This window comes from Odontomachus brunneus, unplaced genomic scaffold (assembly GCF_010583005.1).
Source record: "Odontomachus brunneus isolate Ranch 3 - 2012 unplaced genomic scaffold, Obru_v1 Obru_scaffold_108, whole genome shotgun sequence".
Lineage (NCBI taxonomy): Eukaryota > Metazoa > Arthropoda > Insecta > Hymenoptera > Formicidae > Odontomachus > Odontomachus brunneus.
The window spans coordinates 459,886-487,216 of NW_022639558.1; the positions used below are offsets into that span (position 1 = coordinate 459,886).

The 27,331-nt window shown below is 38.5% G+C and overlaps 6 protein-coding genes across 13 annotated transcripts in view; 5 read left to right on the forward strand and 1 right to left on the reverse strand.

Annotated features, from left to right (window-relative positions):
• The first annotated feature begins 720 nt into the window (after nucleotides 1–720).
• LOC116849179 lies at nucleotides 721–10,209 on the forward strand. Its single transcript, XM_032826099.1, has 12 exons — nucleotides 721–1,109; nucleotides 1,644–1,976; nucleotides 2,605–2,806; nucleotides 2,954–3,113; nucleotides 4,601–5,060; nucleotides 5,571–5,903; nucleotides 5,978–6,167; nucleotides 6,452–6,606; nucleotides 8,065–8,280; nucleotides 9,152–9,484; nucleotides 9,628–9,829; nucleotides 9,958–10,209. Exons 1-12 carry the CDS (start codon nucleotides 721–723, stop codon nucleotides 10,207–10,209), a joined length of 3,225 nt encoding a protein of 1,074 aa, XP_032681990.1.
• Nucleotides 2,825–3,489, forward strand: LOC116849226. The gene is made up of 2 exons (XM_032826160.1): nucleotides 2,825–3,109; nucleotides 3,194–3,489. The coding sequence occupies exons 1-2, from the start codon at nucleotides 2,984–2,986 to the stop codon at nucleotides 3,248–3,250; spliced, it is 183 nt and encodes a 60-aa protein (XP_032682051.1). The 5' UTR covers nucleotides 2,825–2,983; the 3' UTR covers nucleotides 3,251–3,489.
• A 2,560-nt stretch (nucleotides 10,210–12,769) lies between the features above and the next one.
• On the forward strand, nucleotides 12,770–24,104 carry LOC116849180 (odorant receptor 46a-like). Its single transcript, XM_032826100.1, is given in 9 exon segments — nucleotides 12,770–13,667; nucleotides 14,396–14,597; nucleotides 14,679–14,868; nucleotides 15,404–15,561; nucleotides 17,692–17,906; nucleotides 19,155–19,493; nucleotides 19,695–19,896; nucleotides 23,722–23,877; nucleotides 23,971–24,104. Coding segments are annotated over 9 exon segments (1,830 nt in total). The 5' UTR covers nucleotides 12,770–13,353; the 3' UTR covers nucleotides 24,025–24,104.
• Nucleotides 17,239–18,133, forward strand: LOC116849223. The gene is made up of 2 exons (XM_032826158.1): nucleotides 17,239–17,316; nucleotides 17,452–18,133. Exon 2 carries the CDS (start codon nucleotides 17,545–17,547, stop codon nucleotides 17,908–17,910), a length of 366 nt encoding a protein of 121 aa, XP_032682049.1. The 5' UTR covers nucleotides 17,239–17,316; nucleotides 17,452–17,544; the 3' UTR covers nucleotides 17,911–18,133.
• Nucleotides 21,751–22,188, forward strand: LOC116849225. The gene has a single exon (XM_032826159.1). The coding sequence runs from the start codon at nucleotides 21,823–21,825 to the stop codon at nucleotides 22,186–22,188; it is 366 nt and encodes a 121-aa protein (XP_032682050.1). The 5' UTR covers nucleotides 21,751–21,822.
• Nucleotides 24,105–24,174: 70 nt separating the features above from the next.
• Nucleotides 24,175–27,331, reverse strand: part of LOC116849221 — a 60,712-nt gene continuing 57,555 nt past the window's right edge. For all 8 annotated transcript variants that reach the window (XM_032826156.1, XM_032826154.1, XM_032826155.1 and 5 more), the window contains 4 exons: nucleotides 26,759–26,925; nucleotides 26,153–26,248; nucleotides 25,691–25,869; nucleotides 24,175–25,456 (listed from right to left, as the gene is read on the reverse strand). In XM_032826156.1, the coding sequence (XP_032682047.1) occupies nucleotides 25,228–25,456; nucleotides 25,691–25,869; nucleotides 26,153–26,248; nucleotides 26,759–26,925 (671 nt within the window). In that variant the 3' untranslated portion in view covers nucleotides 24,175–25,227. The remainder of the gene's footprint in view (nucleotides 25,457–25,690; nucleotides 25,870–26,152; nucleotides 26,249–26,758; nucleotides 26,926–27,331) is intronic.

Sequence of the window (27,331 nt, forward strand, 5' to 3'; positions counted from 1 at the left end):
AGACGGAGAATAATGGATTGAGGGAAGACACGGAGTCGCGAGGAATAACGACATAATAAATAAAATATCCCGTGATGCATATACGCGCAACAATATATCAGGATTTCATACAGTTAAATACAATCCACCGTCGCGCGTGTCTATTTTCGTGACATCCTTGAATATTTAACGCGAATCTTACCCCCGTGTTTCGTTCTCATGAATAAACATCCATATTATAGACGGACGTAATACGTAAAGTTGAGCCTCGTCAAAATGTCTCGGAGTTTACGGAAACTATCGTCCGCCTTTGGCTATTAGAGTAATATCAAATTCTGTCTGGTCGAGGGGAGTATTCGGTGAATAATACGTTGTCGGATCTATAGACGCTGTAAAGTCTCCTCCGCTGTAAAGTCAACTCATTCGCGATAACATACTGCGGGGATTTTATCGCTGATGCCCTCTTAGGGTATCAATAAAGGGTCGTCTGGACAACCGATCGCGAGATTGCGAGACAAAAGACACCTCTCCAAAACTGGAGTCTCAGGAAGGACTCAAAGAGTTCCCAGAAAAGGTTCTCAAAAAAGGTTGAGATAACAAAGAATGTTCTTACACTTCGTGTAAGTGTACCAATTTATTTAAATCAAAGTGATTGCCCGACAGATATTATTTCCGTTCCCTTTATTGTACATTAAAGGGTTCTTTAACCTCGTAAATGAAATGAAATGAAATGAAATGGAGATGAAAAAAGAGACGGAGTCTCTGAGAATGAGCGTGTTGCAATTTACACTGTCGATCTTAGCGCTCGCCGGATGCTGGCGACCGTTTTCGTGGACCTCGTTGATCAAGCACACGCTGTACAACTTCTACACGTTACTGGTGATCAGCGTGATGTACAGCTTCACGTTCTCACAGTTCATGGAGATCGTATTAAACGTCAATAATCCTGACGACTTCACCAACATCTTGTACTTGATGATGGCGATGGTCGTCGCGTGTTACAAGGTACACACCATGTGGGTGAATCACGAGAGCTTTGTGGTGTTAATACACAAGCTTAACGAGGGGACGTTCAAGCCTTTGGTGCCTGCCGAAAGAGAGATTCGACGGAAATTCGACCAGATGATACGGTAATCACAGGAGATTACATCACCGTCCCGTTTCACGACATTTGCACGCGCAGTATAATGCCGTATCTTGCGGATACAAACATAACAATCGCGCGATATCGTTCCTGAATACTCTTGTCCGTATAAAATCCTGATACGTCGTTATGTATGTTGCAAATTATTTTAGCAATTTTTACTGTTCTGTGACTGAGGACAAATTTGTCAATAGTAATTGACAATTGGATTTCAGTTCAAACTCAGTTCTAACAATGTCTGATGTGTTTGTGAACAGAGTGTAAACTTAAATCTAAATTTAAACTATTATTAAAAAATCGATCCTGAATCTTTCTTTGGCCTGTAATTTTCAATTTCGCAAATATATTAATTTAAAACTTGAAAAGAGGTGCTCGAAAAAAATTAAATTATCAGATTAGGATTATATTATTTAATAAGATCACGTTTCTTTCATTGTCGTATCGTGTGGAGTCAGTTAAAATTTGAAAATAAAACAATTAGATCAAATGTATACAATTATTTTCCACATTTTTTTTTTAGGACCAACGCGATGATCTACGCGATTCTGAACGAGATCACGTGCGCGGACAACGTCTTGGTATCGTTGCTGACGAATTTTCGAAATAGGAAACTGACATTCCCTGAATGGCTGCCGTACGATTACTCGCCGTTCGTGATATATTGCCTCACGTACACCTATCAGTATGTAAGCGTGCTCGCCGCATCGCACGTTAACGTCGCCTGCGACAATCTCATTGTTGGATTGTTACTGCATGTGTGTTGCCAAATTACCATTCTAAACTACCGTCTGAAAAATATCACGAGTCACAACGCTCTGAACTACTGCGTGCGTCATCACTACGATATAATAGTGTCAGTCTTTGTAAGAAATTTCACATAAGACCTACTCTTAACATATTTCTTAATTACGTAGGTATCTCTTTGAAACGCAACATCTTCTTTTACACTTAAAAATTTACGTTTTTAAGTACGAAAAATTTGATTGAAATCTATGATATATCTATATATCTACACATCTATGTCTATATTCCCTTCAGTCGATCGTCAATTATTTTTGCTTTCTGGGTGCTTTCTGAATTTCTATTAATTGCATTAATAGAAATTATATTGATAGAAAAAGAAATTATATTAGATTTGGTTTTTGAGCTGCATGAATTCTTCTTTGTCTGACTTCGACATTTTGCGAACATTTCAGTTCGCTTCATCAGGGAGGAACAACTCGATGCTGCCTAATGAAGCGAACTGAAATGTTCGCAAAATGTCGGAATCAGATAAAGAAGAATTCACGCGACTCAAACCCAGAAACCAAATCTAATATTTATGGACACCGCGAAAGCCTCAAATATCAAAAGAAATTATATTGAGAAAAATTACACATATGAAAATAATTATTTTTAGTTGCTCTTTAAACCAATTTTAACTCGCGACTAATCCCTAAACGCCGCGATGTTCTGGACTGAAGGAAATCTTTTGATTGCAGGTATGCGCGTACGGTCAACATGAGATTCACGGGAATCATTTTATTTCAGTTCGTGACAAGCACGTTCGTGGTGTGCGCGAATTTATACCAGCTCACGAAAACGACCATAGGCATGTATCACATCGCTCTGCTTACATATACGTTTTGCGTAATGGCGCAAATCTTCCTCTACTGTTGGTTCGGCAACAAACTCAAAGTGACGGTATGCGTGCGCGTAAATTTCATGTGATCAGCACGATGATTCACATCGATGGGAATTCGGAATTTGACATTGAAAATTCTTTTTCGCGGCTACTAACGAGCCTCGCGCGTCGGTCGGCGAGAATTTATTGGAGAATTTCGTTCACAGAGCCTGCAGGTGCTCGACACCATTTTTGAGATGGAATGGACGGGGTTGGATAATAAAATCAAAAAAAGTCTCTTGATAGTCATGAATCGCGCGATGGTACCGATCGAATTTACCAGCGCGTACCTCCTCAACATGAATCTCGACTCTTTCATGGGAGTTAGTATAATAAATGGAATACATCGTACTATATTCTCCGACAAGAATTCTTAATCGTTCTCAATATACTCATGATTATTGCAGTTGCTCAAAACGTCGTACTCTGCTTACAATTTGCTAGTGCAAATGCAAGAAACATAGTGGCTAAAAGTGGAGCGTTCTTTCACAAACATGAAATTGTGTGATAGCCATGCAATTGTTCTTATATCAACTGTTCGGTGATAAGTTTATGTGACACGTAGAGAATGTGCATCGCGCACGAATATTTTAGAAATATGAAATAGTTTTTAGAAATATGACCGCATTCTCATACTTTTCAGTATGTAAGCGTATAGAATGAAAACTTAGAGTGTCTCAACAGCTCTTCTAACAACAGTTATTTTTTAATGACATTATAACAGTACGTAACTCGTCAAGATATAGAAATATTATCATTTCATTTACAAAATTATAAATAGTTACTTGAGTTATAAAAATTTAATTGTGTTATTAAAATTTAGAAAGATTTAAATCATAATTTACAAATTAATGGGACGCGGGAAAAGAACGTACGGTTGAATAATCAAATTTCTCGTGCAATATGAGTCAGAAAATTCCAATTAAAGTTATTAGAAATTTTGTTAACTTGAACAAAGTTTTAGTAACTTCAACCGGAATTTTCTAGATTGTTTGTATTTCACGAGAAATTTGGTTAATCCTAAACTTCTTTTTTCCATGCATATTTTCAAATCTAAATGAACATTACGCGCGACACACGTCGATGCATTTCACTTAGCGCATCCTTCAATATCCTACGATGCAATTATGGCCGAATGAACTTCGATAAATGCACAAGAGCGGAAAGCGAATTGCAATCCGTTCGCCTCACTAATGACCAGTCAAGATTCCGTGTACCCGATCGACTGTGGCGTTGCAGAAGTATATCTAGGAGGATGCAATCTTCTTTCTATTCGCGTTGCGCGAGTGCAGAAATCGATATGTCGCGACTCTTAGGCGGAATAAAATGATTTAAAATGTTAAAATGTTTTGTCATCGATATGCGACCAGCTCGTGGCTGGTACGTGAAGATTTTGCTGAGACTACTCATGCTATATTGATGAATGTATAGAAAGAAATCGCCTTTTCGTCTTTGCTGCCTCGATATATCGTATAAAAATGCTTTATTATTTAATCATGCGATAAAAATTGCAAGTAGAAGTATGTCTACTAATTTGCATAAGTACAGTCCCGTACGATCGTACCTTGCGTACGATGGAAATGCGGATGACAGTGAGGAAATGAAAAATATCGTCGATCAGAGCTATTTTCATCGACGAGAAATCGCATCGCTATTTCACACGAGAACTTAGGAGTGTCTGTGGACACTTCTAGGTGCTCGCGTGATACGAAATCGCATTGCTCGATGTCTCGCTCGTTGTGTGATGATAACTAAAGTTATCTCGAGAATAAGAAGAGGCTTGTAGAAAATTGAAGAAGTTACTAAAAGCTAAGAAGCTGGTGACACACGTCATATAACTGTACAAGTTGGCACGCGGTTTATTTATTTATTTATTTTCTCTTTTGTTTGTTGTTTTACTAAAGAGCCGGAGATGCGTGTTTTGAAATTGACATTTATGTTAATTATGCTCAGCGGATGTTTCCGACCGTTATCATGGTTGTCGCGATTTAAACGTATTATTTACAACGTCTATCGGACATTAATATTTATTGTAATGTACACTTTCGTGATGTTACAACTCATAGACATCGTGCTGAACGTCGACAACCCCGACGACTTCACCGACAATTTGTACATGATGCTGAATGTGTTTGTGTCCAGCTGCAAATTGCTTATCATGTGGATAAATTACGAGGATATCGTAATTATAATAAACAGACTCACCGAGGAACCGTTCAAGCCGTTGGACTCGGGCGAAATGGAGATCCGTCAAAAGTTTGATATGCTAATTAGGTAAATATCTCGACCCTTTTTCAGTCAAGGCCCATTCGCTTTATTTGAATTCCTGAGTTTCTTTTCCAAGCAGTTCTAATTATTCGTAAGTATCGTAAATATCGACCTTACATGAACTTCGTTATCTTTTATTAGAAATCTGTTAAAGAACAAAGAAAAAATGTGCTTATTTAAAAGTTTACATACACTGAGAGAAAAAATATTTAAGAAATACGAAATATTTATTCTGTGGGTGTTTATGTGATATTTATTTATATCTAAATTCTGTTATTTAAATATAGAATAGACAGTCTCCCAAAAGCTAAGCTTCTAGGAAAAGGTATATTTTCTTATTTCAAAAGTATTTTATATTAATATAAATAGATATGGTGTATATATTATATATCAGTGACTAGAGCGAATAAGTATTTTTTATTTTTTAGACATTGTTTTTCTCTCAGTGCACACGTGTGACGAGTTTGGAAAGTTGTATCGAATGCGATGACTTCGATTCTTCCGACCACTTTCTAGGTCTAACACGTTATGTTACATGCTTCTAATCGAGACAGCGTGGACGTTTTGCGGACTCGCGTCGTATATCATCAATTACAGACACCGCACGTTGATATACCGGCAATGGGTGCCGGACGTTTATTATTCGTCTCACATATTGTACGTCGTCGTCTACTTTCATCAACTTTTGGGCACATTTTATTGCGCCAACGTGAATATCGCCTGCGACGTATTTATTTGCGGTCTCCTGATGCACGTGTGTTGCCAGTTAGAGATCTTGGAGTATCGCTTGAAAAGCATCAGTCAAGACACGTTGAGCTACTGCATACGCCATCACAACAGCATACTCGAGTCGGTTACGAGCCGAATCTTTTCCTCATTTCGCGCAACGACTGTCGCGATTCAGAAATAACACACGTTTGCAGGTTCACCCGTCTCGTCAATACAATATTCACGTCGATCATTGGGTTCCAATTTGTAGTGAGCATGCTAATAATGTGCTCGTGTCTATTTCAACTGAGCAAATCGTCCAATCCCTCGTTAATGGCTTATATGAGCTGCATTCTGACGGAGATCTTTATCTACTGCTGGTTCGGAAACAAGGTGAAATCGAAGGTACGTTTCTGACTAAATAGGACAAGTCTCGAGGACGAAATCTTCCTGGAAGGGAAATGCGTCGCACAAGGGAATCTGACTGATTATATTGCCATTACTGTACGTTACGTTATATAATATCCGAATCGTTGGTAATATCACAAAATGAGAAGAAATTTTATAACCAAACACTGTTGTCTGTGGAAAATAATAAACTGCTTACGGACATTTAAAATGCATATTTTGCGCGAGTGAAGTCTATATTCGCAAAGAAGAGTGAAAGAATTCTGCATCCTGATCCGCAGAGTCTTCAATTGGCGGACAGCGTTTTCCAAACGCAGTGGCTAACGTTGACCAATAGTCTCAAAAAGAGCCTCCTAATAATTATGAAACGCGCGACAGTGCCTATCGAGATCGTCACCGCGTACGTTATCCCCTTGAATATAGACTCCTTTGTAGCGGTTAGTATCCAAAATTTGTGCTTATCGTGCGGGCCGAGTGTGGTATACTCTACGGTGTACCGAGTTTAAATCATAAATTCTCAACATATTTGTAATATTATTGCAGTTGCTCAAAACATCGTACTCCACTTACAACTTGCTAGTGCGAATGCAAGAAACATAATACAAAAGCGAGCGTGTGAAACGTCGTATGCAATTGTTTGTATAAAGTGTTGTTAATCACGAATATGACTTTAGATTTCCATCTGTAAAGTGTATAGAATAAAAGTTTAGGAATATCAACAGAGTGCTGGTAGCAGTGCCTCTTCATTGCAATCGTGCTCTTTCTGAGATACACACCGCGTAAATTTCGTGACTTGTTAGAATACAAATTTTCTATTTTTGTCTACGCGGTAAATTGCAGTGAATTTTCACTACTCGACTGTCCTCGATAGCTTACTTCCGCCTCCAGAGGAATGTCACGTACGATTTGCGTCTATTTCGTACTCCACCTGACGTATTCTCCAATATCATACGATCGTGGTTTAACGTGTAGACGTGCTACAACAAATTTAAAGCAAACCACAATCTACTCGCGTCGTTAACGACTAGTCTACTACTAGAATTAGCAACGTACCGACTGCGCACCTTATAGGAGTGTATCTCGAACACAACCCTCTTGCTGTTCGCGTTGCGTGTGCAGAAATCGATACGTTGCGACTCCTAGGTAGAGGCAATAGTATATTAAAATACTTTGTCGTCAAAATAACCGAGCGGTGACTGTTTTATGGAAATTATTATCAGCTCATTCGATATTGATATACATACTGAAAAGAGAGTCTCGGTCTACCGCTCTTCGACATATTACTAGTTTCACCTGTTATACATCCAGATATCTCATACGATACATAAGATACACAGATAATGTCGCCTTATTATCTAATTTCGCGATCAAAATTGCATACGAAAATATTATCATTGCTTTGAACTATATTATCTCGTCTGCGATCGTCGCAGGAACTTGATATCGTGAAAATGTTTGTCAAAAGAAAAGATGGGAAAAGAAACATTTGCTGAGAGCTAGTTTCGTCGTCGCAAAATTGTCTCGCGTGTCTGTAGACATTCTTAGGGAGAAATAAAATTTTGCTACTTATGATTCCTCTCTCGCCGCATGACACCGGCTCGAGAGGCTAAAGTTCTCTTGAGGAAACACAGAGAACAGAGATTGAAGACTTGAGAGATTGCACAAGCGATACTTCAGGCTCGTAACATAGTTATATATACGATATATACATATTTATACACATTTTTTAAATTAAGTGCTTGCTCGAAATGCGCGTTTTGAAATTGACGTTTATGATCGTCATGTTCGCCGGCTGTTTTCGGCCGCCAACGTGGCTGTCGCGCTTCAAACGTATCGCTTACGATGTCTACAGAACACTAATAATTACCTTTCTGTACACTTTCGCGGCGTTACAATTCATGGACATCATTCTGAACGTCGACAATCCCGACGACTTCACTGACAATTTGTACATGATGCTAAACGTGTCGGCGTCCGGCTACAAATTGTTTATCATGTGGATAAATTACGAGGAGATCACAATTATGATTAAGAAGCTCACCGAAGAACCCTTCAAGCCGTTGGACCCGGGCGAAATAGAGATCCGTCGCAAGTTCGACGCGATAATTAGGTAAATACCTCAATTCTCGATGTAACGTTAGAATCTGTCGGATTCATTTCAGTCCTACATTTTTTTACAGTTTTATTTTTAAGAATTGATATTTAGAAACTTGAATTTCAGAACTTTTGTTTTTTCTCCCTTTAAAAGTTCATTGTAGGTCTTTCAAAAAACAATCAGAATATTTAAGGTAAAAGAATTAATGTTTGAACACGTATCTCATTGAACATTCTTATTGTTTTAATCTTTAAACTTAATATTAAAATTTTCTATATACTATGTTGAATATTTGTGTGCTTAAAGACCAAAAAATGTCCAGGATTAGGTACGTTCAGATATTGATATTTTTATCTTACTTATTTCTTTTATAAGTAGAATAAATTAATATTTTAATTCAATTAATACCACGCGATGGGTTGTATCGAGTTTTAGATATATAGTGTCCCGCTTATGTTTTGACAGAAATTTTTCATCGATCTCTCTCTCACCATTTTACTCTCTTTAACTCTGTACTGCCCAAATTAATTTCTCATGTTTAAAAAATATTTAGTATATACAGGATGTTTAAAACTAAAGTACTCAACACCTATAAGTGCTGGAATATTTTACTTTTCTAATTTTTTATTTTTCTAAAATAAGTTTGTGATTCTGAAGTCACGTTGGGCAGTTACTATCGCTGCCAACATATTAAAAAAAAGGCATATTGTGACGTTTATGTCACATCAATCAAGAATAGGAACAACATTCATATTGGAGATAAATAATAATAAAACTGGATTGTGACTTCAGAGTCACAGTGGGCAGTAGAAAATTAACACGTCACAATACATTTTTCTGAAAGTAATTGATCGCGATAACTTCGACTTTCCCGGTTACTTTTCAGGGCAAACACGTTGCGCTACGCGATACTAATTGAGACGTCGTGGACATGCACCGGATTGACGTCGTTGCTCGTCGATTTCAGGCAAGGGAGGTTAACCTATCGAGAATGGGTGCCGTACGATTACTATTCGTCTTACGCGTTGTTTTTCATCACGTACTTTCATCAGTTTTTAAGCACGTTCTACTGCGCCACCGTGAACGTCGCCTGCGACACCCTGATATGCGGTTTCTTGATGCACGTGTGCTGCCAGATGGAAATCCTGGAATATCGCTTGAAGAAGATCAGCCAACATAATCTGAGCTACTGTATACGTCATCATAACAGCATATTCGAGTCAGTTATCGTACCAAAGCCGACGAGGTTTTTCACGTTACTCTAGATCGTTGTTATACGCGAACTGTCGCAGAATAATTGCATAAGCAAACTTTGTCTCTCTGGTCTCTCATGAGACTGCAACAGTATAAACTGAATTGCAGGTTTGCGCGGGCGGTAAACGCGAGGTTCACGCAGATCATCGGATTTCAGTTCATGACGAGTACACTGATAATATGCTCCAATTTGTTTCAATTGAGCAAATCGACTGTAAGCGCGGATAATATCGAGCTGATCATGTACACATGCTGCATGATGACGGAGATATTTATCTATTGCTGGTTCGGAAACAAAGTTAAGTCGAAGGTACGTAAGTAAACGGTCGTCAAGTCCGCTGCTTGGAAGGCGAAAGTCGTGCAAGGAAATTGCCGGCAACGCTCATAGATAAGTAAGAAATTCTGTGCACCAATTTAACGCCAATTCGATACCTATAGAGCCTTCAATTAGGAGATAGCGTTTTCCAAACGCACTGGCCAACGTTGAATAATAGCGTCAAGAAGGGCCTCCTGATCATTATGAAACGCGCAGCCGTGCCTATCGAGATAGTTACCGCGTATATCGTCCCTCTGAACTTGGATTCCTTTGTATCGGTCGGTATACAAAATTTTACACACGATAAACCATCAAATCGACTACTGAGGTTGACTTTCTTCCATCGATTCCGGTTAATCTTAGCCGACGGTTAACTGATAGATCGGTCACCTGAAAATTTTCCAACTCCTATCAATTTCTTTCCCAATAATAATTTCAGTTAGTAACTCCGTTAGTTTAAACACGAATATTTAAATTTTCAACATAGAATATATGTATGTACACATAATTACATAATAAGAAAAAAAATTATACATGTTGAAAATTTAAATATTCGTATTTAAAGACCAAAACTATAAGAATGTCCAGAGTTACGTACGTGTGCACAGATATTGCTATTTTTATCTTAAATATTCTCATTGCTCCTTTGAAAGAAAGAATAATAGTCTAAGATAAACCGAAGTTTGCAGAAAGTCATCCTAAGATTCCACTTCTGCGTCCAACGAGTCTCGTGTTATTTCAGATCCTCAAAACATCGTACTCCACTTACAACTTGTTGGTACGAATACAAGAATAGTAACATAAACGAGAAGTTGAACAAAGTTTGTTGTAGTTGCATATATTTATAAATAAAGTACATGAAACAAGTCGTTGTCGCGTTATTTGGCGCATAATTTTAACGTCGAGTTTCCAACGTTTGCATCGACTTTCTTCCACTTTTCCAGCTGTGCACGTTCGATTACAATTTTTTGCGCACATTACTCAGATTGAGGCATCTCCAGTTCCTGTCCGTTCTCGTGTCGTGTGTCGGAAAAATATGCCGGTGAATATGTCGGTGAACGAACAGATGCTGCGGGCGCGAAAGTCGATAAACGACGATGGGATGCACGATGATTCTTTGGGGTTGATTGGGTGGACGGTACACACGAGGATGAAAGCTGTGCGTGAAGACGTGATCACCGTGATTAAAATTTCACTTTAGGCCGGATGATGCCGCGAGACATATAGTCACGTGTATATCGCGAGCGGCAAAAAAAACATTTCGCGATATGCGTCACGATTAGAGGAGTATCGAAAAACACTGTTGAAAATAAAACACGACGGAATGTTTTATTGATGAGAACGCGGCGAATTTATTTTTTCCGTGCAACTTTGTTCCCGTATCTTTCATCATTCCGCCATTTCCAACGAGAATCACGCCACATGAATGTACATAATAACGACATATAATACAATTCCCAGAACATAATAAAATTGCCGGAACGGTAATTCGCGAGTAGACTCATGAAAGTATGATTTCGCGGTAGACAACGTCGCGGAACTTGCGTTCGGGGCTATATAATACGAAGATTCCCCTTGCATGAAGAGACAGTTTAATAAAAAAGAAAAAAAACACTCGCTGTTAGAAAGTCTGCGCGACTTCCCGAAGTCGGAGGGGAATTATAGGCATTCCAAGCTTTATGTTGCCTCGTGAGGTATTTCTGTACTTTTTCACTTAATAGATGAGTTTGAAATTTTGCATTTCACCGCACTCTGCTTTCATTTATTATTGACAACTGTTGCGACGATGTTATGGGATAACGAGCGAATATACAAAACGCGCCGCGAAGCAATCATCGCCAGTCCAAGCGCGGATAAAGAGATGTCTCAAAATAGCGTTTATCAGAACGAAGACTTGTCTTGAATTGTTTGAATTTGATCTCTTAATGTGTCCCGCGTACGTTATCAAGGTTTCGTCAGATCATTGGAATTAAACGTTCCAGTTAAATTGATGGGAAAAATCTACGTGAGTTAACGTTGTGAATTGTGACGAAAAACTTTCAGTTTGCTATTATTTCAGACAATATTGTGTCAAGAAGTATGTTCCTTTTCGAAGAACTTTGTGTACATTGGTGCAATAAATTAGCCCGAATCAAAATTTTGGCTCTATAAATTTTGGCTGTTAAATCTTAAATTTTACAACGCAGTAGAAGCTAAGTTAACAAAGTAAATTTAATTCTAATGATGCAATTTACTCCTACCTATTTGACTCTGATTGAAATTCATTTCTCATATATTGATATTCACCCTTTTCACTTTCTTTGGCGGCAAAATAGGCGTTGAATGGAACAGTGAGGATAAATGTAGGATCAAAATTTCGACTCGGGTAGGTTAAATAGAATCAAAAGATATTGATGTAGGTTTTAAAGTATCAAAATAGATATTGAATGGAATAGTAAAACAAAGTAGAATCAGAATTCCGACTCGGAAGAGCAGAGCAAGTATATCTTGTCTCTCGAACTTGCCGTACTAATGTGTGTACCAGTTGAGAAGGTTGTTCGAGAAAGAACAGGCTTAGTAACGCCACGATGATGAAACGTCCTCCTTTGTCTTCTTCCGCGACAAACCGTCCCTCGATATTACTCTCGTTCTCGTTCTTCGACACGGATTTCAATTGTCGTTATTCCATAGATCATCGAAGCCTCGATTACGCGATCGCCTGACTAATACGCCTGACGGTTTAGTCGACCCGTGCGCGAACACGAGCAGCCGGTCGTTTCTGCGATCGCGAGCGTGCACGTAGAGAGAATGGCGCGTCGTCATTTTGAATGTGGTGCGTTGCACGACACATAATTAAAGAAATATCGACAGCGACCGCACGAAGGGGAGAGCGGCACGGAGATACGCATGCTGGAATTTACACTGTCAGTACTCACTGTCTGGCACCGGTATCTGGTAACTGCGGTCGTGGAAGTCGTCGCTGACGAAACAGATATTGTACAATGCTTACACGGCCGTACTGAGTATACTGAGCCTCATGTTCACCTTGTCCCAATTCATGGAGCTCGTACTTAACGTCAGCAACGCGGACGAGATACTATACATGGTACTGATCGGGATTATGGGGTCTGAAGATCATCACGATAAATATCAATCATCAGACTTTCGTGGCTATGGTCGACAACTTGACCGTGGAGCCGTTCAAGCCGATGGAAAAGAACGAAACGATCATCCGAAGAAGGTTTAACAAAATGATAACGTGAGTATGTGATCCCCAGCGATTCACCATCCTCCCTTCAGTTCTTTCTTTCCACGAACGTAATCCACTGATAAATATGAAAAAAAGAATGATATCGGTTTTACGTGAGTGATTGTCCCGATGTGGGCGATAGCGTAAAGTTTAGAGATATTTCTGGTATTTGAAAAGAGTACGTAAACATTGTAACTTGAACAGTAAGTCCGATCGAAAAAAGAAATGAAAGACGCGCAAGAAGGTAAGAGGGTCGCAATCTTTATAGGAATATAAGTTTCGCTACTTAATGCTTATCGTGATTATCGCTTTCTACATCACTCTGATCTCGTTGTTCACGGACTTCAGAAGACGGAACTTAACGTTTAAAGCGTGGTTCCCGTTAGATTACTCGGTCATCGTGATATATTACTTCTTGTACGCTCATTAAATGTTCAGTATGCTGTTCACCAGTTTTTTGAACGTCGCTTGCGATAGCCTCTTTTCCGGGCTGCTGTTGCATCTTTCTTGCCAGATTGAGATCCTGGAGTACCGACTGTCGAAGGTCACCAATAATCAGAGTATGCTACGCGAATGCACATCTCATCATAATCGTATATTTGAGTAAGTTCCGTGATAAATACGTTCGTATTATTTAAAATATTCGACAAAGCTATTAAAGACCTTCTTTTTTGGATGTTCGGTCGATATATGCATGTGAAATAAGAAAAGATAATGATATACAGAGTGTCCTAGATTTTCCGCAATCTTTGTTGGAACAAATCTTTGTTGGAAAAAAAAAACAGATTGAGGTGAACATAAAAGTCCTTTAATCCTTTGGCAATAATAGTTGAGATATTAATTTAAAAAGATGGTGAATGATCATATATTCGCAACATGGTAGATGAGTTGTAGTGACGATGTGTGCTGTTGTGTATTTGTATATTAAATAGGTTAAATTGAACAAAAAAAGCCTTTTATCATTTTTCAAATAACCATGAGATTTTTAGTTATTAATAAAAGAAAATTGTTATATGATTATGCCCGATAATGCACAATCTTTTTTAATTATCTAAAAATCTATGTAGTCATTTGCAAAATGGTGTAGCACTTTTTTGCTCAATTTGACCTAATATAACGGTAGACGGCGCCACTACATATCGCACATCATTCATCAATCTTTTTTAATATCTCGAGATTTATTGCGCATATCGTAAGATGGTATGGAACTTTTATATTCACCTCAATCCGTTCTACGTTCCTACAAAAACTGCGGAGGAAACTCTAGAACATTCTGTATATATACACCTGAGCAACGTGAACGAGACTATAAATTGTACTTTGTGCCGCAGATTCGCCACTATGCTAAACGAAAGATTGGCTATTATTATCGGCAGCCAGTTCACAGGAACCTGTATGGTGGTGTGCTGCCTGCTGTTTTGCTTAGTGATGTCGACATCCAGTGCCATGTACATTCAGACTCTCATGTGTCTGTCTTGCGCGTTGTTAGCGATGTTCTATTATTGCTGGTTCGGAAACGAAGTGAAGCTGAGGGTAATTTTTTAAGGGTACACCAGCAATGCGAGAATGCAACGGAGATATACAAGGGAGATTCATACTTTATCGTAACTTTAGAGTTTGGAATTCGCGGATAATATCTACAAGATGGAGTGGCCAAATCTCAACAACAACGTGAAGAAGTGTCTTGTGATAATTATGAGCCGCGCGATGGCGGCGTCTATTAAGTTCACCAGCGCGTATATCGTCCCTCGGAATCTCGAGTCTCTTGTGATGGTTAGTTTGACTAGTCGACCGTCGTGTGAATGAAAGTCCAATTTGTTCGTTTGTATCGAATATAAATAATAATTAACTTGAAATATGTAGTTATAGTGGCAGAAAGATTGCAGCACTTTTATCTTGATGACATTCTGAACACACTCAGCAGGAAACTTCAATCTCTTAGAATTACCAAAAGACAAATTTTCTTATTGGGTGCGTTGCGAAACTTATTGAAAAGAAGTGTTGTAACTTTTTTCTGCCGTTCACTGCGCATACAGAAAAAATATTGTGATACTTACGTTAAAATTACATTTCATTTTACAATGTTTTTTGTAAAGCTACTAAACTATATATAGTACAGTCAATATTTATCGACACTATAAAAATAGCGAATTTGACAATATAGAAAATATTAAAGAAATAAAAATAATTTTTTAATAAAAATGTAAACATGTATGTAAAACTTTTGCAAAAATATGTAATAACTTCAGTCTCATAATTTCAATCTGATGCAAGATTGGACAATTTTGTAATTTTTATTATCCCTATACTTCCCACATGGGGACACGCGGTTATTGCAGGTGCTCAAAACTTCATATTCGGTTTTCAACCTGATGCATCAAATGTAAGAGATGTACAATCGGGAAATCTCACGTCTGACAGGACGACAGTGATCACTCAAAATCGTGGATTTAGTCGCTTCACTTCCGTGGAACGATGTTTTAAAAGCTTTATCAAGGTGAGATGAATTAAGTTTACAATAGCAGTAGAAAAGGATGCTGATAGTAAATCGAATCCATCTTGATCGTAAAAGCTGTAAGTTGTAGAGATATAATTTGTAGAGGTGCGTAAATAAAATCACTCGGCAAACAATCTCGCTCTCATATTTTCTTTCAAATTATTGGCTTGATCCATAAATTCGTGTTTCCGTCATTCGTGATTCATAATTCGTTTAATTGGCATGTTAATATATTAGGAGGATATTTCCATATAGTTAACTATTCATGTGTGTATTTTAATAGCTGACATTTTAAAACATATTTCATGATATAAGTGATAGTGTTCAAAAGAAGTACAGTTGTCTTTGTCACGAAAATAAAAGGCAGTAATGAGTCTTTCCGGTGCATTATGCTTTTTTATCTTCGTAAAAATTGTTGGAATTTGGAATATTTTGTCTCACTCACTATATCCACATTGTCTCCTGATTATCATCTGTTTCGCCCATTATAGAACTCCCTTGACGATATAAACTTCTCTTCTTTAGAGGATATGAAAAATCACTTGGAACGTTTCTGCGTCGAAAAAACACAAGAGTTTTGCGCGAGAGGAATTATGAAATTACGTGAAAGATGGCAGAAGATTGTCGAACAGAATGACGCATATATTACAGATTAAAATTATTTTTAACAAGAACAAAATACACAATCAATTTCATTTAAAAATTCGCACAAACTTATGGATCAACTTAATAAATACACGCAGCGAGGAGACACGAACTCCGCGCCACTTCATCCCCTCGACCTCATCCCTTCGTCCCATATGAGTGGGTAAATCCACCACGTCACAAGATATTACTACTCTCTCCGAATTCAAGGATTAAAATTCATCTCTTGCCGCATTTATTTCGCGCAAGAGACGAGCGAGTATGTTGAGATCAATCATTGAGATCAATCGATACGAACACTGATGCATACGACGATGCAGGCCGTACGGTAAAAGAAAATATACTGTTACCTAAGCGCGTATGAGCGTTATAGCCTTATATTAAAATTGCATACAGGTAAGCTATTGTTAACAATTCATTATGTAGCATTTGAGGCTTGGTTGGAAAAATCATAAGAGGAAAAATATAATAGGTTCGGATAGATATACAATAACATCGTTGAAGAATCGAAATAGATAATGAGCTCGCGACGACTTTCTCGCAAAATATTGCCTTTACAAATAAATTTCATGAACCATCCCTTTCTTAATGACAAACGCTACATCGTTATTTTCACAGAAACGACGGTATAGAGGAAAGACGGGAAAATATATCCCCTCGACTGTTCTCGGATCGTTAGTCTTCTCTTTTTTTTCAACTATTGCGAATCTATAGCTACTATTGCGAGATATTATAGCTTATTATAGATTGCGACTTTGCGGAATGAATGTCTCGAATGTTACATAAATTATAGTTGCAGAATTATTAGTTGCAGTTTATCTTTGTGAAATTTTAATATAGGCAGCTCCTGCCCTCGGCAGATTGCGATAATGGCAGAAGTAAAAACAAAAAAACGCGGTGAACGAATGTGATATTATTGTCAGAAGATCTCGTGCCGCGAGACTATAAACGTTCGAAGGGTCTCATTCTTAAAATACATATAGACAAATATGTTCGTCAGAAACAGAACGTTAGAAAAAGGATCAGTTGAATAATAACTCTGGTATATACGTGATCGAATTAGCTGCGGGCGACGCAGTTGTGCTGGTGCAGATTCATCGCGAAAACATTGTAAGTGTCATTAGTGTTACGTAATTGTAAGTTTGGCGGACACATATAAACAGATAGCTTAGTGATCATCATACATACTTCGCACAAGCGAAATTCTCACCGAGAACTAATCGAAGGATGGTTTTCTCTCGATAGACATTTCAGAAAATCTATCGACGTTACGTTGTAATGTTTGTAGCGTGGTGTTAACGGCAATTTGTCTATACACGAAATTACATTGATAAGCGAATGTACGTGCTGCAATTCACGCTCTTGATCTGCGCGCTCGCCGGCTGTTGGCAGCCGTTGTCGTGGGAGTCGTTGTTCAAGCATGTTATTTACAAAACCTACGCGATGTTCTTGGCCTCTTCGTTATATATATTCGCGCTGTCTCAGTTCATGAATATCGTGCTGAACGCCAAAAATTCCGACGAATTCACCGACGCCTTGTACATGATGCTGACCGTGTTGGTCGCGGCCTACAAGCAAACTTACATATGGGTGGACCGCAAGAACGTCATGGAGATAATCAACCAGCTCACGGAGAGACCCTTCGCGCCGTGTGAGCCGCAGGAAGTGATGATACGACAAAAATTCGACAAAAGGATACAGTAAGTATCGTACACATCGAGATCGCGCGAGCAAACGGACACCTTGCGATTGCTAGTCAAAGAAAAGAATGTCTCTTCACGAATAAAAAATAATTGCACACAGGGGCGCAAAATATAATATGAGGTGGGAGCGTCTGGTCGGAAAAAAAGGTGAACACTGTACACTAAAAGAAAATATCTCATCTTTAGTGGAATCTATGTACAGCCTCAAGAAAGTTTTTTTTTAAATCAAAAGAAAAATATCATTGTTTCTTTTGATTAGGAGAGGAATATTCTTTCATCTTATATTTTACATCTTAATATTTGATAGTATCCACGTAAGAGTGCCAAAAATAGGTAGAGTATCGACTGTTAGGCGTTTACTGGTACTTTTCTGGTTTTCTATTTGATATATCGATATCTTTACGAAGTTTACGCTAAGGATGAGATTATATTTTTGAGCATAAAGTGAGCTCTTCTTTACCGAAAATTATAATTTGAAAGTTGTTCTAGGTTGTCCTAACTTTGTACTACATTGTTTTAAAACGACATTATTTTATCCCAAATGCATCTCCAATGAAATGAAAAAAAAAAGAAACATTTTCTTAGCTGACCCTCCTTTTTCAAAAATCAAATATTGTCTTATCGCTATCTTTCTAGTTACTCCAAAGTTGTTCCAAAAGAAGAATTCCGCAAGTCAGGAAAAAAAACCGTTTTTGACTAACAACTCGAACCAAGAGTAAATACACCCTTTATTTTGCGTTCCAATCGAGAATTTTGTGTTCTGAGTTGTTCTAAACCTACGAAATACAGTTCTATAATATAAATCACAATCGATTTTCCCAACATTCGAGTCGAATTTTGCGAGTAATTCGAGACGAATCGATGGTTACATGGAAAAAAGGAAAGTCGTAATATATGGATACTTACAAAATATTGCTGCGTTAGCTACTTTTTTGCTGCAGCAAATTCTTTTCGTACAACAGCAACATGTTCTAGCAACTTGGTATTATGTCGATCTTACAGCAAGAAAATTTGCTGTTGCAGCGAAAAAAGTTGCTAACGCAGCAATATTTTTTAGGTGTCCATATATTACAACTATTATAGCTGCTTATACAAACTTATACAAACAACTTTTTTTTCTCCCGTGCGGGAGCTGTTATCACACTCTGCTACTATAAATAATAAAATACTTTCAAGTAACGCAACAGCGAGCAAACGTCGCTAAACGATATTGGCGTAATAATGATGTCCACGGTGATTTCATAGGAACAAGATGATGTACTACTTGATCCTTGTGATGATGTCGATTACATCGATACTTCTGACGTCTTTCTTCACGGAGCTAACGAAGAGGAATCTGACGTACAAAGCATGGGTGCCGTTCGACTATACGTCATCCAGCGTCGTGTTCTTTCTCGTGTACACTTACCAATTGATAGGCATGTCAACCTCCGGTTTAGTAAACGTCGCTTACGAGAGCTTAATTTGCGGATTCCTGTTGCACATCTGCTGCCAACTCGAGATCTTAGAGCATCGATTGGCGAAAATCTTGCCGGGCCGCGACGTCCTGGGCGACTGTGTTTATCATCACAACCGCATTTTTACGTTAGTTCAACAAGTAGTCTCGTTAGGCTCCGAAAGTACGCGCGCTAAGCGCCTCGTCAGGACGCGCTTTGAATACCCATAAGATCTCATCAAGTTGCGACTCTAAACAACACGAATCCAATGATCCTCTGTTTAGCTTCGCGAAAGGCACTGCTCGGGGCGAACTCGGAGGGCCACTGAGAACTTTCTGTCTAATCGCAGATACGCGTATAGGGTGAACGACATGTTCGCGAAGATAATCGCCCTCCAGTTCGCGGTGAGCATGCTGGTGGTGTGCTCGAATATGTATCGAATAGCCATGGCGAAGAATTACATGAGCTACGTCCCGCTGATGTTTTATACGATTGCGATCTTGGCACAAATCTTCATCTACTGCTGGTTCGGCAATGAGGTCAAGTTAAAGGTACACATTTCTCACGTCTGAACACCTATTTTACTCACACGCGAGATATTACGCGGAAGAATATGCGGTATTTTTCTCCGATGACGCAGAATTCTGTCTCACGTTCTTATTTATAGAGCCAACACGTGATGGATAGCATCTACGAGATAGAATGGCCGATGCTCGACAATAACAAACAGAAAGATGTCCTGTTAATTATGAGACGCACGATGGTTCCAATCGAGTTCCACAGCGTATACATAATCACGATGAATCTCAACTCGTTTGTGGCCGTCAGTATAATTCAATTCAAGACGACAATGAAGACATTGTCAATTGTTATCGTTCGCCGTTGCAAGTAATTTTCGATGTGTCTTTGGCTCTCTTGTTGCAGGTGCTCAAAACATCGTACTCGATCTTCAATCTACTACGTCAGACGCAAGAAGAGTGAGACGGCTCATCAACAGAAATAATCGCGCACGTCCAGCACGTCAACGAATTATATGCAATCATGTGGCGAGGGCCAAAAGAAAATACTTTAATATTCACCAGGCAGTTTGTAATTAAAAATTGAAGGTTTCTGTCGGGGACATTTGCTGGTATTTTGGTCGAAAACTACAGCACGTGAAGAGAAATGTTCATTCCTTCTGGAGAAACGAAAATTGTTAAATAGAGCATAATACCTATATCTCGAGAAACTTCTATGGTAATGTTCAAGATACTACAATAGAATCGTTGCAAAGACTATCTTATACTTTTTCACATTCTTCCGCTGTGCCACGAACGCGACTTAGTACGATCGAACTTTTAGTTCAACATCGTTGTTATTAGATAAACTTGTAGGGATGGATAATTAAGATTTTACGTAGAGACGAATTCTCGGACAGAGAGAGATCTTCTCGTTCACAGATTCTTCTCTCTTATTCCGTTCGTGCGTTCCACGACATGGAAAAGCGAGGGGAACTCAATATCGTAGAGAGTATATGACAATACGACGCCAGATCGTAGGAATTACTATAATCAAAAGCGTGCTGTCGTAGTACCGAGTGTACAGGCTACTGATATAAAAATTTCATACAGACAAATTGCAGCTAATAATACACTAATCAACATTCGAGATATATGTTTTATAAAATTGTCAGTTGTACAAAGAGAAGAGAGCAAATGTAATATTTTAACATGAACAAACAATAAGGTGACTGTATAACAAAGTAGAGGTTTAAGGAAACTTTGCAGCAGAATATCGTAAAAACTGCTAAACTTCCGACAACACACGATACGTGGAATTTATTATTCCAAATATTTATCTGCTATTCCTTTCCTTCTCTTTCCGCGAAAATAACGTATAATGCACAACCCTCGAACAAAATATATATCTCGTGGCCAACTCATGCAAACTTTACGCGTTTCGACTTGGAAAGATGTATTATTCCACAAGAATGTCATCGTATAAGCGCGGTATTACGCTGATGGTAGAGATCGGAAGTTGTAGTAACATCGCCGTCGTATCAGGTTATAGACATTTAGACTGAAGACATTCTGGTTCCCTGTGAATTGTTTGATCTTATGTCAATTTAATTCAAAAATTCAATCAAGAACAGGTGACAGCTCCGAAATTGATTCACATACTTGTTACATAATGCACCTTTGTGTCCATTTGAAAATCATGACTCTACTCAACAATAGAAGAGGTGAAATTTGTTCCCTACTTCTTTCAGAATGATATCGAACGACTTTTACAATTAACTCGTGTTACAACCGTTCAACGTCCCTTATTGACAATATTTTGTGTGTTTGATACATAATCTTTGTTTGAAAAATAGATCAATCGCGCGCGATCTGTTTTTAATATGAGGGAATCTAGATATTGACGTGTATTTACAAGTGATAATACGATATTAACGGGATCTGTGTGGACAAAGTCGAAGAAGAACAAGGAAAGCTGAAATGCGCCCGTTGAGATTCACACTCGCGATCTGCACGCTCGCTGGATTCTGGCAACCACCATCGTGGACATCGCTGTTCCAACATGTCGCCTATAAAACTTACGCGATGTTTCTCATCTCCTCGTTATATACGTTCTCGATCTCTCAATTCATGAACATCATGCTGAATGTCGATAATTCCGACGAACTCACTGAGTCGATGTACATGATGCTGACCGTATTCGTCGCGGGCTACAAACAAGTTTGCATATGGATGGACCGTAAGAATGTCACGTGGATGATCAACGTGCTCACCGGGAAAACATTCAGTCCGTCGGAATCGGACGAGGTGACGATCCGACGGAAGTTCGATAAGAAGATACAGTAAGTGTCGTTTCAGAGAGAGAGAGAGAGAGAGATGGTAGTATATTCTTATAACCAGAGTTGTGAAAATATCAATTAAATTCGCCTCAATTTAATAATTGATTTAAGTAAATAATTTCTAATTTAATTAATTGACCATTAATATAAGCCTATTCAATTAAAAATATTTTAATTAACCACTGACTTCAAAAAATTTAATTAAAAATCATTCCATTAACGATTGATTTAATTACATTGACTATGTTCAATCGTTAATCGAATAATCTTCATTTACTTTCGCTCATTTTAATCGTTAATTCAACAGTTTTTAATTGAATTCCTTCAAATCAATTGTTGATTGAATGATTTTTAATTAGATTTCTTGAAATCAGTGGTTAATTAAAATATTTTTAATTAAATAGGCTTATATTAATCATCAATTAAATTCGATAATTAATTGAAAAGGTAATTAACTACTCGCAATTCTGCTTATAACCAGATAAAATCTCCGAAAAAACAAAGGAGAATTTAAGAATTTAGGAATTTTAAGAACAACTTAAGATAATTTAAATAGATAAGAGAGACAATTTAAAGATAATTTAAAAAATTTAATTTTATTATTTACACGATCGTCTTACAGGGACAACACGTTGCGGTATTTAACCCTTGTGATGACAGCAGTCGCATCGGTACTTTTATCATCCATCATGCTGGACTACATTAATGGCAAGCTGACGTACAAGGCGTGGGTGCCGTTTGATTATTCGAGATCTACGACATTTACTCTCGTCTACATTCACCAAATGATAGGCATGTCCACCTCCGGTTTGGTGAACGTCGCTTGTGAGAGCCTAGTCTGTGGCTTCTTGCTGCATGTGTGTTGCCAATTCGAGATCCTGGAACACCGACTGGCGAAGATCATGCAGAGTCAGGATGTCCTGCACGACTGTATTCGTCACTACAGTATGATATTCGAGTTAGTTTTCTGAGTAATTCTTTCCTCTAACTCATCGATTTTTATTCATCCTCTCGTAACAGTTGTTAACGCTCGCTTGCCACGCTCTAAATAACATGGGAATTTCTCGAAAAGATTTGTGTCGTTTAATGGAATGTTACAAGTTTCCAGGATTTGTTCTTATCCACAGACCCATCGAACAATCTTTGTGTGACTTTACACGCTCGGCAGTTTTAGAAACTGAAATCGACTAAAGGCCTTCTGTCCACCCGCAGATACGCGAACGCGATGAGCAACACTTTCGCGAAAATAATCGCCATTCAGTTCGCGGTGAGCATGCTGGTGGTCTGTTCGAATCTGCACCGAATAGCTATGGCGAAGGACTATGTAAAATTTATTCCATTGATGTTGTATACCGGTTGCATGTTGGCGCAGATCTTCATCTACTGTTGGTTTGGAAACGAAGTCAAGTTAAAAGTATATCGCACCGTATAACAGGCAACAAGACGCACGTTTCGTTAAAGCAGATAAAAAAAACACGACTGGGAAAGCACGATACGTTTCTCTCATAGTGTTCAATTTCGTTATGCCTTCGTTTTGCAGAGTCTTCACTTGGCCGATAGCGTTTATAACATTGAGTGGCTAACGCTTAACGGCAGGAGCAAAAAGTCACTCCTGATAATCATGGAACGCGCAAGGATTCCGATTGAATTTAGCAGTGCATACATCATCACGCTGAATCTAGAATCGTTTGTATCAGTCAGTATCAGTCGGATGGCATACAGTGAAAACCATTTTCTATAAATCTAACAAAGCAAACAACTTTAAACACGTGCCTACATTTTTTTACAGGTGCTTAAGATGTCGTATTCGATTTTTAATTTGCTGCACCAGACTCAAGAATGATAATGTGGTTAATAGTAAGTAGGAAATTGTTGGCGTCATCGTACTTAGAAAATTACGTACGAGTCGTTGTACGTAATTCCTAATAAGAGATACATTATTGGCATATTCATGATGATTAATTAAAATTTCAAAAATTATGTAGAACTTTCGTTAAAAATTACCTACGTTTATTGAAAAATTGTGGCATGTGTAATGATCATTCTTATAAGTGGAATTGCATAAATTAAAACGTGTTTATCTGTATAGAGAGAAATATGTTAGTAGTAAAAACAACTAGAATTGTAGCGGGAATTGGGAGGTATGTTTCTGCCCTTTCTAATCCTTTGTATTAGAAACATAGCTTCGATTTTCGACATTTCGAGTAACAATCGGGTTTATCTGTCACAGATGCATGACGATCGTTGTAAAATATTATTTTGCTTCACATACTTTATTCCTTGCATAAGTGAATGTGTCACAAGCTTTTGTTTATTACAGGAAAATTCCTCTCGCGTTAGAAGATAACGCACTGTCAGACGCACGCATACATAAATACACACATTACATTTAGACAAATACTGAGCTTCCACATAATACAAAAAGAGTCGATACACTAATCACATATATAATGAGCATTAATATGTCAGCGTCGGTCCATCGTAGTGCGATCACTATTATCTCATTTTAATAGTAATATCAGCAGCGGAGAGACAGGACGAGAATAATGAAGTTTATTTATAGACGAGACTCGGGTTTTCCAATTACGTATATTGATTCTAATCTCTCGGTGTTCATCGAGTCTCGCTTCCCGTATAATCATAAAATTATCTGTTTTGCATAATAATCTGTTGATTCGATTTTGTTCCTTTTTTTCATGTTTTGAATCCATATTCATGGAAATGATTGCATATAAAATGTTGTTAGGCTCCTCCTGCTCTTTTATTACCGCGACAACCATATTATTATTTCGACCAAGTATAATTGACGTATAAGACGCGACGTATGTCTCTATGTTTACGATTAATTGGTATTCTGTTTAACGGAACGAGTCTGTCTTTCTTTCGCCGATGGCGAATCAGCACGGAGTAGTCGAACGCGCACTTACGCACGTCTGGTTTTCCTCGTATGTACAAAGTGGTCGACCATTCCTAAGAGTTCACGGAAGACATCAACGGAATTACGACTGGAAACGGAAGCACTTTGACCGTACGGCGTCTGCGGCCGTCATCGTTCCGCCGGGTTCGGTTTGTAGATCGGTCTACTGTTGAGCGGGTTGTTCGTGTAGACGGCGTTGGTCCTGACCTGTCGATACTGCGGCCGTTTCTGTCGCGTGCTCCAATGAAGATAACTGTACCATACCGCCACCAAGGCGCTCAATCCATTGCAAGCGGACGAGAAGATGAGAAGCATCGTCAAGATACCTTCCACGTCGGGGCAATTAAGGTCCACGTATCTGGCGGAACGTACAAAGTATAATTGTCCAAGTATTAGTATCAATGTCATAGTCGCAATATGCGCGATATCGCGCGAAGTTGCGACAAACAATAACTTGTTTCGAGATTATGACTCGCGTACTTGTAATCATGCATCGTGCACGGTTATTAGTAACTTTTTTTTCAGGCAGCTTCTGAGAAATACAACTTAAGCATGTAAAACTGGTCAATCCGTGCTTGACTTTACAGCATACCTGACTGCACCTTCCAATGAATCAGGCGGCGCACCGCGCGGCCTGCACACGCACGTGGCATTCAGAACCCGTGCCGGAGTGCATTCCAGCTCCATGAGACGCGACAAGTGCATCGCGGAGAATATGCACGCGGTCATGCAGGTAACGGTCGCCAGAAGCGCCAAAAACACGCTGATCGCCTGTTCGACGAAACGAGCAGTGAGAGTCACTTCGATTTTATGACACATAAAATAACGCGCGTAGTGGTTGAGCGAATAATCTAACGATAAAAAGCTAATAATAAAAAACTAATAATACGTGGAACTAAATTCCAATAGTGCGTCAGGATAAAACGTAAAAATCACATTTTATATTTATAGTCACGTCACGAGCAATTCTTAGTAGAGAATCTGAGTAAGCGTATCATTTGGCTTTGAGAATTTTTCAAGAAATCTACAGTGAGTCATAGAAACTAGTTATTACCTTGGTAATAGAAAGACAGAGTCCAGGTGTCATATTCGGGTATTCTTTTTTGAAGCAACATAGAAGACTGATTCCGAAGCTACCCGACAGCAAAAGCTAAAGATATCAAAAATGAAATTGTTGAGTCTCGAATAATCAATATTATCATCAATATTATAATAAAAGCGATTTATTTTATAAAGTATACATATGACATACTTACGCGCTAACAAGTGGGAGTATGATCTTACTTATAGCGTGAATGATGTAATAAACAAATTAGATCAGGATTTCTCAATCAAAAGATTCGAAATCGGAAAAAGCTGTCCAAATGAACCACCAGAATGGTCTCATTGGCTCCAATAAATGTTACATTCAATAAATGCCAATAAGGAGAAAATAGAACTCTTGAGTATACAATGTTTAAAAAAAGTGGCAAGAGATATTTTCCGGAAAGAAGACTGTTATATCTGTGCCACGATAGCTACGAGCACAAGTGTATTTTAGTCATCTACTACAACGGATGTTGGCTTGTTAGACAAGTAGGAAATGCCACTTCGATTCTCCTCGCGCCGTCATCGTCGGAAGTGTAAGTACAATCGCTGCTGATAGTACCGTGGTACTTACAGGTATGCCGCTCCAATATGGATTGTTGATGACGGGAAGATTGGGTGTCCATAGCAGCAGCCATAATGATAGAACGATCACCGTGACGCCGAGGATGGTTTGTAACGCGGCCAAGCACTGCGCCGTTCGTCGATAATAGACCAAAGGGGGCAGAAATTTCTCTAGACCTGAACGCAAACGTATTCCTCAATCTCTTGTTCTCTTCCTTTCGAAGTCGCCTAACCTACTGTGTTACTGTATCGTTCAGATGGCACTTTTTCGCTCAATACTGTACATACACGTCCATTGCGGAAAGGAAAGATAAGGCGCGCATAACCGGAAACATTTAATTGCGTGCGCAATAATAGACGCATCATCCTAGTTATCTTGGTGTGATGACAATGTTATATGGCTCAGGTATAAAATTCAGTTGCAGAATTGCGAGTAATTAATTACTTTTTCAAATAATTATCGAATTTAATTAACGATTAATATAAGCCTATTCAATTTTAATTAATCACTGATTTAAAAAAAATCTAATTAAAAATCATTCAATTAACGATTGATTTAAAGGAATTCAATTAAAAAATGTCG

Coding starts and splice junctions, on each gene's coding strand:
- LOC116849225 (XM_032826159.1), top strand. CDS start 21,823: ATGCGCCCGTTGAGATTCACACTCGCGATCTGCACGCTCGCTGGATTC.
- LOC116849226 (XM_032826160.1), top strand. CDS start 2,984: ATGGAATGGACGGGGTTGGATAATAAAATCAAAAAAAGTCTCTTGATA. Junction 3,110..3,193: donor ATCTCGACTCTTTCATGGGA/GTTAGTATAATA, acceptor TGATTATTGCAG/TTGCTCAAAACGTCGTACTC.
- LOC116849179 (XM_032826099.1), top strand. CDS start 721: ATGAAAAAAGAGACGGAGTCTCTGAGAATGAGCGTGTTGCAATTTACA. Junction 3,114..4,600: donor CGACTCTTTCATGGGAGTTA/GTATAATAAATG, acceptor CTAAAAGCTAAG/AAGCTGGTGACACACGTCAT. Junction 9,485..9,627: donor CATCATAACAGCATATTCGA/GTCAGTTATCGT, acceptor ACTGAATTGCAG/GTTTGCGCGGGCGGTAAACG.
- LOC116849223 (XM_032826158.1), top strand. CDS start 17,545: ATGTACGTGCTGCAATTCACGCTCTTGATCTGCGCGCTCGCCGGCTGT.